This window comes from Cucurbita moschata, unplaced genomic scaffold, assembly GCF_002738365.1.
Source record: "Cucurbita moschata cultivar Rifu unplaced genomic scaffold, Cmos_1.0 Cmo_Scf00010, whole genome shotgun sequence".
Lineage (NCBI taxonomy): Eukaryota > Viridiplantae > Streptophyta > Magnoliopsida > Cucurbitales > Cucurbitaceae > Cucurbita > Cucurbita moschata.
This window is the reverse complement of record NW_019268526.1, coordinates 3442343-3452950: the sequence shown is the minus strand read 5'-3', so window position 1 is coordinate 3452950 and position 10608 is coordinate 3442343. Positions and strand designations below refer to the sequence as shown.

The following is a 10608-nucleotide window of genomic DNA, read 5'->3' as shown; positions in this document are numbered from 1 at the left end:
CGTCTTTTTCCATAATCTCTCTGTTTAGGCCAAAAAAGAAGGAAAAAAAAAAAAAAAACAATACATCTGTCTTGGCATAATCAAAGTGAAAGCGAAGTATACCAATCAATACTATCCAAACAGATATCTATATATATCTATATATATATATTCTTATATTAATCTTTATAAATATGATTATAATACGATTACACTGCTTCGTTTTATCAATCACCCACCTCATAAAATCGTATAATTCGACTTTTAAAAATAGTAAAAAACATGGGCAACCTTCTAAAGGTATTATTATATTGCTCTTGTTCTTAAATTATTACAATCAAACCCAAAATTTCAATTTTTTTGCACTAATTTTATAATTTCCAAATTTATCGAATTAAAGTAATAGAGTTGAATTATAGTAGCTCAATAAGCGTTTAATAGTAAGTTTTGTACGTTTAACATGGGTGATTAATCAAAATTTAAAATTTTAAAAATATGATTTTAATTATCGTTATTTCGTTTAATTATGGTCGGAACCTAGTGTAATATCTAAAGTCGTCAATGACTATTTTAAAGATGAATGGTTCCATCCCCATCAATACAAATTATTGCTTTTTTAAAAAAATATCATTAAAAAATATCACCAAAATAATTATAATTGCAATTCAAAACTACATTTTAGCTTTCTGGTGACCTACTTATTTTTTTTTTTTCCGTCGATAATTAAATATTCTGATCAGAAATAAAAATAAAAATAAAATAAAATAAAGTTGAAAATCGTCAAGAGCGTTTGTTTTGTTCAAGAAAGTCAAAAGATGGTATTGACCAACACAGACAAATCCAACCATAATGTTGTATTTTGTCTTTTGGATGTTGTTTGTTAAGATTGGTTAATTCTCCTTTAAAAGTTACGGTTCTGTAAATATTAATTTATTACTGTCCTTTTGTCCCCCATCTTTTTCAAAAAGTTACTTTCTTTATCCTCTTTGATTAATCATGATGTAGCACAATATCAAATTTATTGGTTTAGGAGTAACTTAATTTTTTTTATTTTTTAAACTGAGTGAAAAATTACGACCACTTTTTTTAAACTAAAGTTTTATCACTTTTTTTATTTGATTACTTATCAATCAGTGATGTTAATGTGTTCAACTTTTGTTGTAATAATTTAAGTACACCGCTAGCAGATATTGTTTGCTTTGACCCGTTACGTATCGCCATCAACTTTATAGTTTTAAAACGTGTCTACTAGGGAGATGTTCGTTCCCCTCACATTTTCTCTCAATTTTAGCTTTTGTTTTGTTTTTGTTTCTAGCTCGTGCTTTGTCGTCATAAAGCTTTTCTGCATATTTTTCGTAAAAATTTTATTTTCTCACTTTACAGTGTCTTACCATGTTCAATTGACAAAATCTTGTTGCTAGCTTTAGTTTTTAACCATAGCGTTTCGATTTGTAAACATACTAGAAGGTCTAGAACGACAATGCACCTTACAACACTGAGAGAAAATGGTGATATTAACCTTCGGAATCTTCAATGACATTAGATTTTATTCTAGGATTTTCGTTCTTTGTTCTTTCAAGACGACAATGATTGACAGAAAAAGGAAGACAGTAACAGTAAGATTCATGATTCAAAAAAATAAAAAATGAGAGACAGAAAGGAAATTTGAGAAGAAAGACGAAGGTCGACCTCGAGATTCAACAGTCACCAACATAACTGTCATATTATTTTTTTCACAAGACAATTAACAAATAAATAAAATAATTCAAAAAATTTCTTATTATATCAAACTAAAAATAAATTAATTACAAGAAAAAATAATAAATATATGAAATATATTTCAATTGGTTAAAATATTTATTAATTAATTTAAAATGAAATATATTAAATATGGAAAAGACATCAAAGCTCAAGTCTTTTGAGCCTTTTTATAAACATGAAAAAGAAAGAGGGAGAAAATTATAAATTTTTCCATAGGGTAATTTACTAATCTACCCTCGCGTGAAATTGATCATTTAATTTCTTTAATATGTAATTATTTGCAAATCACTAGGATTAAATTGTAATTTAGCTTCCAAAATTAAAATTAAACCAATAAATTACTTTTTTTTTTTTTTTAATAAAGTTGAGTTTCCTTTATAATATTTACCAACTTTTTAACTTTAACCATTCAGATGGGTGAGTTGAATTATTATTTTGAAAGGGAGGTAAATTCAAATTTTGCCGCGTTAATTTTATCATAATAATAATAATTTTTAAATTTTAATTATATAGTTTTAATTTTGTAAATATTTTTAAATTTTATCAAATTAAATAGATGATCTTCGAGTATTCAGAAAGGACGTGAACATTATCAATTTTGTAAGTCTACTTTGATGGAGGCTAAACTTGTAATTTAATTTTTTTATTAAACAAATTAAATTACAAATTTAATTCCTCTATTTTTTATTTAATCTTTGAAATTTAGAAAACTACGGTATCTACTAAAATTAAAACTTAAATTCAGATCAAATGATTTAAAAAAATTAAAAAATTTAAAAAAAATTAGACCCAAAATAAATAAATAAATATTTAAAATTCTATTTAATAAAAAATTAAATTATTTAAAATTAGATGAATTAAAAATATATATAAATTTAAAAAATAAACCAATAAATTTATAATTAAATAATTAAATAATTAAAAAAGGAAATAACATTAAAGATCCCACCAGTTTGTAGAATAAATTAAGTCAAACTTTGAGTCAAACAAAGGCTTCTACTTTGTCCACATCCTTCTTTCCCCATCTGACTGTTTAAACAGAAACATGAAATTTTGCAAATTTTTTTTTAATTATGGAAAAAATATGGTCTATTTCTGAAATTTGACCTTTTTTTTCCCCAATTTTAGTGTAACATGAAATGAAGGGTTATTTTTCAAATGAAATTCTATAATTTTGACCTTAATTTAGCTCGGGAGAACGTGACAATACCTGACATCCAAGTAAAACAGGTGTACATGAATAAACCGATACTACATCCAAATTAGAGAGATTTTAAAGATATGATACTAAAAAAAGACTTAAAATAATTGAAAGTCACTCCCTCCTGTAATCAATATGAATAAGAAAAATTTTAATAATCTTTTTTTTTTTTTAAGGAATTAAACTTATAAAAATTTAAAAAATAGGAATTATTTAGCACAAAATAACGCGTGTACATAGTGAGGGCTTGTAACACGTGTACGTACTATCTCCTCTTGGTTGGTGAGCTGCCTTGCTTAGTTGGTGAACACTTTTCACATGGACCAATCTTTTCACGAAGATCGAGATCGGGTTCATGTTAAATCATGACTAAACGAGATCAAGAGTAATGGAAGCTCGAGAGAGAAATAATCCTACTCGGTTTCTTCGTTTTGTTATCCACAAAATGGAAGCTCGATCGAGATCGGGTTCATGTTAAATCATGACTAAACTCATATTAAAAAAATGTGAATTGATATATTACATCATATTAATATTTATTTGAATAGTAATTATTTTATTTAAAATCAAACATTATATTAAATTTGAATATTAAAAGAGAAATTGATATAAATAATTAGAAATTTATTTATTTATTTAAAATTGGCTTACCTTTTATGTACTATATAAGACTACGGACGTTGCAAAGGAATAAAGCAAAAGGGGCTGCGGACTTGAAATTCAAAGTACACCCAATTTTCCTCATCAATTTCAAAGTACAGCCCTTTTTTAGATCCCACAGTCAATATTTATTTATTTATTTATTTTACAAATTGTAAAACGCTTATATTGTGGAGAGGGTCTAGCCCTACTCTGATCAGTGTCTAGCACGATTCAGTAACTAGCTTGGATACTACTTGTAACAGTTCAAAGTTCACCGCTAATAAAAAGTACCCGTTTTGACTTGTTATGCATCACCATCAGCCTCATAATTTTTAAGTGTTTCTATTAGAAACAGATTTTCATATTTTTATAAGGAATTGTTCGTTCTCCCTCTCTAACTAATGGGTGATCTATCGAATTTTAAATTAATTTAATGTTTAATTTTTAATTAAAGAAATGTTTAAATGGATTAATAGTGATTTTTAATTATTAAAAAATATGAATGTGTGGGCTAACTACCCATGAAAAATTTGGGCCGACAACAGGGGAGTACCCAGTTCGTTGGATTTGAGCTTGGGCCTATGATTAACTTCCAAGCCCATCCGAAAATTTTCAATTCATACCCTAAAATTCAAGATGTAATATCAAATATGCGTGCGGAAATCTTTCTCTAATAGACGCGTTATAAAGCCTTGAGGAAGGCCGAAAGAGAAATCCCAAAAAGGACAACACTTGCTAGCAATGTGCTTGGGTTATTACAAATGGTATCAGAGTCAGACACTGGACAATGTGCCAGCGATGAGGTTGTTCCCCGAAGGGGGAAGACACGAGGTGGTGTGCCTGTAAGGACACTGGGCCTTAAGAGATGGATTTGATGGGGTCCCATATCTCTTAGAGAAATGAACGAGTGCCGACATTGGACTATGTACTAGCGAGAAGGTTGTTCCTCGAAGGGGGAAGACACGGGAAGTGTGCCTGTAAGGACGCTGGGCCCCGAAAGGAGATGGATTTGGTGGGGTTTCATATCTCTTAGAGAAATGAACGAGTGCGAGCGAGGATACTAGACCCTGAAAGGGTGAACTGTGATATCTCACATTAGTTGGGGAGGGGAATGAAACACTATTTATAACGGTGTGAAAACTTTTCCATAATAGATGCCTTCTAAATATACTTTATAAGGTCTGCTTGAATCGTTATATATATATATATATATATATATATATATATATATATATAAATTTTTAGAAATGATCTCATATATATTATATAGGATTGAATTTATTAAAATGTTATATGCTTTTAATAAATATTTTCTTTTAAAACTAAATATTTAAAATAAATTTTATTTTTAATATTTAAAATTTTAAAAATTATCTCGTATATATATTATATATGATTGAATGTATTAACATGTTATATATCATTAATAAAAATTATTTTTTGAAATTAATTATTTAAAACTAATTGTATTTTTAATATTTAAATTTTTAAAAATGATCTCGAATATATTATATATGATTGAATTTATTAAGATGTTATATACTCTTAATAAAAATTATTTTTTGAAATTAAATATTTAAAATAAATTTTATTTTTAATATTTAAATTTTTAGAAATTATCTCGTATATATTATATATGGTTGAATTTATTAAGATATTATAACTTTTAATAAAAAATATTTTTTGAAACTAAATATTTAAAATAAATTTTATTTTTAATATTTAAAATTTTAAAAATTATCTCGTATATATTATATATGGTTGAATTTATTAAGATGTTATATACTATTAATAAAAATTATATTTTGAAACTAAATATTTAAAATAAATTTTATTTTTAATACTTAAATTTTTAAAAATTATCTCGTATATATTATATATGGTTGAATTTATTAAGATGTTATATACTATTAATAAAAATTATATTTTGAAACTAAATATTTAAAATTAATTTTATTTTTAATACTTAAATTTTTAGAAATATCTCGTATATTATATATGATTGAATTTATTAAGATGTTATATACTTTTAATAAAAATTATTATTTGAAACTAAATATCGAAAATAAAATTTATTTTTAATATTTAAATTTTTAGAAATATCTCGTATATATTATATATGATTGAATTTATTAAGATGTTATATACTTTTAATAAAAATTATTTTTTGAAACTAAATATTTAAAATAAATTTTATTTTTAATATTTAAATTTTTAGAAATTATCTCGTATATTATATATGATTGAATTTATTAAAATGTTATATACTTTTAATAAAAATTATTTTTTGAAATTAAGTATTTAAAATAAATTTTATTTTTAATATTTAAATTTTTAAAAATTATGATTATATAGATTGAATTTATTAAAATTGTTATATACTATTAATAAAAATTATTTTTTGAAACTAAATATTTAAAATAAATTTTATTTTTAATATTTAAATTTTTAGAAATTATTTCATATATAATATATACGATTAAATTTAGTTATATCTTTTTAATAAAAATTATATTTTTGAATCTAAATATTTAAAATAAATTTTATCTATTTTAATTTTTAGACTAATAAAATTTCAATTAATCCGATATAAAATTTAGCAAGTTACAGTCAGTATCTAAAAAACGAAATCAACAATTCCTCTCAGAACTAAACCCTCTCCAAATCCGTCGGCTAAGACTTCATAGTTTCCGAGCAGCTTCGTGATTCCATGGACGCCTTAGGATTCGAATCGGACTTCGAATCGGACCTCGACCTTGCCTACAACCTCCAGCTCGAGGAAGCTCTCGCCGCATCACTCGCTTCATCCTCCTCCTCCGCCTCAATTCCTCGGCCGGGATTTCAAGAATTCGAACGCGATGATATCACTAGAACCGCCACACTCCACTCCAGGGACATCGAGAATGACGATCAGATATTCCAAGATTGGTTGCAATCGGAGTTTGAGATGCGCAGGACTGTCGGGGAAGTTGATCGTCGGGTTCGTAATCACGGTTTCGAGAGGGAGATTCTAAACATTTCCGATGATGACTGTGACGAGTGGGGTGATACTTCTCAGAATCACTTCTTCGGCGAGGGATGCTCGAAGGGCGTTGAGAATCAGGGCGTTTTTAAGCTCTATTTCAAGGGTTTGGTGAGTGAGGAAGGGATTGGAATTGAGAGACGTTTGGTAGCTGGAATCGGTGTTGCTATTTGCAACCCGGAGGGCGAATTAGTGTTCGAGGTGAAAAAACACCTTGTAGGGAATGAAAGGAGTAAAATCGTGGCTGAGTTTAAGGCTTTGATCACAGGACTGGACGCAGCTATGGATTTGAAATTGAAGCGCCTTTGTTTTTACTGCGACTACTACCCTCTTTATCAATTTGTAAGCCTTCTCTGTGCTTTTGTTTGTTGTTTTAATCTTGAACAAATTTCTTGCAATTACTTGTTTATCCACAACCTCATGATGTTTTAACTTTGAAGTGCTCCCAAGATCATTCTGTATTATAAAACTTTAGCTGTCTTCAATAATTATCTGGTTTCTTGAGCACCTACTAAGGATGTAGGACTTCAATGGCGAAGATGACTGTAAAACTTGTATTGACAATGTTGGTTAAAACCCATTTTAAATCAATTCTTAGGCTACTTGAGGAACTAGATCTGTTTCTATTTTTTACACGAGTGGATGGAATTGCAAAATGATGCAATGTGAAGGTTCCTTGTTTTAGTTCCAAACTTTAAGGATAGACCCCATAATTTTCAAGCAACTTTGATAAAGAAATGGTGACGATTTTCATGTCGAGCATCAAGTTGATAGAAAGGAATCCTAAACTCATTCTCCACTAGCAGAAATATCATATTGAGCTTGACAAACCTTGAAGAGGATGGATGTGCTTTAAAGTGATATTGAAAATGGTAAGATATACTAACAGCTGATGTTGCAGATGGCAGTTATTTGACTATATTGGGCTAGTATTATTATTGGGGCGTCTTACCATTTTTAGTTATGGGTCCTCAAGGCTGTAGCTTGTAGTCATCCTTTCCAAATAATGGTTTAAGGTCTGCTTTTAACAAAAGCAATTTTCCGAAAAAGGTTATTTGGATGTGTTCCTAAGCTTCTACGTTTTTGTTTGAAATGGTTGTTCTCAGGTTAAGTTTTTGATTTGCAATTTATTTCTAGAACTACAACAAACAATCTTATTATTTAAGCCGTGAACAGGTTAGTGGCAAATGGCCACCGAAGCAGCGCAAGATTGTCGCTCTACTCGATCGGGTAACTCATCTGCAACAAGCACATTTTGACTCTTGCTATCCCAGGCTTGTGGCTAGGCATGATATCAAATTTGCGTTCAAACTAGCGAGAGAGGCAATAGTTCCTCAGATCACACGACCTGTTGATCCTGCCCCAAAGAAGAAGCTACATGAGACTTGTATTATTTGTTTGGAGGAGTGTGATTTTAATAGGATGTTTGCAGTCGATGGCTGCTCGCATCGGTACTGCTCTTCTTGTATGAAACAACATGTGGAAGTGAAATTACTTCAAGGATTGGTGCCTAAGTGTCCGCATGATGGGTGTAAGTTTGACCTTAATGTCGATAGCTGTGCAAAATTCTTGACACCTAAAGATATGGTTACGATGCGCCAACGTATTAAAGAAGCTTCCATACCCGTTTCTGAGAAAGTTTATTGTCCATATCCAAGATGTTCGGCTCTAATGACAAAAGTCGAGGTCTTGGAATACACTAGAGACATCTTTAGTGGTGCCAACCAATCTGGAATGCGGAAATGCATGAAGTGTCATGGTCTTTTCTGTGTCAACTGCAAGGTTCCTTGGCATAATCGTGTTTCCTGCAATGACTACAAAAGGTCAAATAATCTTCCCACTGATGATGTGAAATTGAATTACCTGGCTTCAACATGTCTGTGGCGCCAATGTGTGAAGTGTAATCACATGATTGAACTTGCTGAAGGTTGCTATCACATGACTTGCAGGTAACCTTATTTCTATCGAAACATAACTCTGTTAATAACTCTCTTTAACCTGAATTTACACGTTATTGTGGAATTTAGAATTTTCCATTATAATTACTCTTGGCCTGGTCCAAACTCAGGTGTTTCCATCTGACTTTAAATTCTTGTTTGGCATGTAATTCTGACAGTCTTTACACTTTTCTGCATAACATGTTGAATTTGATTGAAGGGCAGGAGTCAAAATAGTACTATACATGAAAAATGGAATGAAACAAGCTTTATTTGTTTGATTTCGTATACATTAGGTTTATCGATTGTGGAACTGAAACAGCCCAAACCCACTGCTAGCAGATATTGTCTATTTTTAGGCTTTCCTTTCAAGGTTTTAAAACGCGTTTACTAGGGATAGGTTTCCACACCCTTATAAGGAATGCTTCATTCCCCTCTCTAACCGATTTGGGATCTCACCATCCACTCCCCTTGGGAGCCTAACATCCTCATTGGCACACCGCCCGGTGTCTGGCTTTGATACCATTTGTAACAGTCCAAATTCACCGCTAGCATATATTGTTCTCTTTGGTCTCTCCCTTTTGGGCTTCCCCTCAAAGTTTTTAAAACGTGTCTGTTAGGGAAAGGTTTCCAAACACTCGTAAGAAATGCCTCATTCCCCTCTCCAACCAATGTGGGATTTCACAATCCACCCCCTTAGGGGCCCAACGTCTTTGTTGGCACACCGCCTAGTGTCTAGGTCTGAGTATCATATTTGCTTTCTGCATGTACACCATAAATGTCTAGAATATCCTATTTGTGAGTAATTTAAACTTTGTACCTGCAAGTTTTCTAAACCAAATGTAGTATGCACTCATTTATCCTTTGCATCTAGCTTTGACTCTACCTCAAATAAACTTTTTCTCATCTTTTTGTTGCAGATGTGGTCATGAATTTTGCTATAAATGTGGAGGAGAATGGAAAGATAAAAAGGCGACATGTTCTTGTCCGCTATGGGCTGAAAATCATATTTTGTACAACGATGATAATAGAGAATTCAATCATGACGGTCGATTCTACGAAGAAGAAGATGAAGAAGAAGAGCTTTATGATTCAGATGACGAGTTTTACTATATCTGATAAACAACAAAACATCTTCCTTCTAGCTCACTTTCAATATCACTCAAATAATCCATCTTGGGATTTGATGTTTTGCGTGTAAATTGCCTGTTCGTAGTTTTAACATATTTGAACTTAGAAATGATTCAAATGTTCAGAAGTAACTTTTGTGTTTGAACTTCTCTTTTTGGATCTCCCCTTTTGTAGCAGGTTTTAGTCAATGAAGTTTGCTCTTTCTAGTTCTACAGCCCAAGATTGTCTCCCCTAGCGACTTGCCACATCGAATTTGGTTAAAAAAGAACTTAACAACCGGACCCAACTCAACCTAAAAATAAATGGTTGGTTGGATTGGGTTGGGTTTTCATTTTTGTAGCCAATTAGACTAACCCAAAATTTCGAGTGAATATTCATATTATAACCAAATGATATCGAAACCTTTTTAATGATTTATATTATAATGCTCGAAAAAGTCAAAAGTTCATTGTAACAGCTCCTTATTAGTCGGCACATAGTTTATTTAATCTTAATGATAATGATAAAATATATATTTTCACTATTATATATATATATATATATTTATATAGTTCCTTCCAAGTTCCAGCGCAGAAGACGATTGGCTGTCATTAATCTCCAGTTTAATCATTTAAGGACTCATCCTAATCCATATATAATGAATATTCTAATCTTTTATTTATATTATATATATTAAAATTTATTTCTCAATTACTCCTTATTTAATTTCATTTAAAATGGTTGGCTGAAAATTGAAATGCACGACAGACACTGCCACACTAGCGTTTACTTTACGGTTCATAAATTTTGTATTAAAAAAAAAAAAAAACGGTTAAATTTTGATACCGCATCTCCATTTTCCTAAAATATAATATTCAAATTTGAGGTAAAAATTCAACTTTTCAACTATATATAAAGAAATTTACCACATTATATATATATAAATAAATAAATAA

General features: G+C 29.9%; 1 protein-coding gene across 1 annotated transcript; it reads left to right on the top strand.

Annotated features, from left to right (window-relative positions):
* Nucleotides 1-6208: 6208 nt before the first annotated feature.
* On the top strand, nucleotides 6209-9887 carry LOC111448273. The gene is made up of 3 exons (XM_023087756.1): nucleotides 6209-6947; nucleotides 7782-8554; nucleotides 9463-9887. The coding sequence occupies exons 1-3, from the start codon at nucleotides 6294-6296 to the stop codon at nucleotides 9659-9661; spliced, it is 1626 nt and encodes a 541-aa protein (XP_022943524.1). The 5' UTR covers nucleotides 6209-6293; the 3' UTR covers nucleotides 9662-9887.
* The last annotated feature ends 721 nt before the right edge of the window (nucleotides 9888-10608 follow it).

What these genes read in the sequence shown, in the direction of transcription:
- LOC111448273 (XM_023087756.1), top strand. Translation starts at nt 6,294, where the DNA reads ATGGACGCCTTAGGATTCGAATCGGACTTCGAATCGGACCTCGACCTT. An exon ending in ACTACCCTCTTTATCAATTT is followed by an intron (nt 6,948 to 7,781) that starts GTAAGCCTTCTC and finishes AGCCGTGAACAG; the next exon opens with GTTAGTGGCAAATGGCCACC. An exon ending in TGCTATCACATGACTTGCAG is followed by an intron (nt 8,555 to 9,462) that starts GTAACCTTATTT and finishes TTTTTGTTGCAG; the next exon opens with ATGTGGTCATGAATTTTGCT.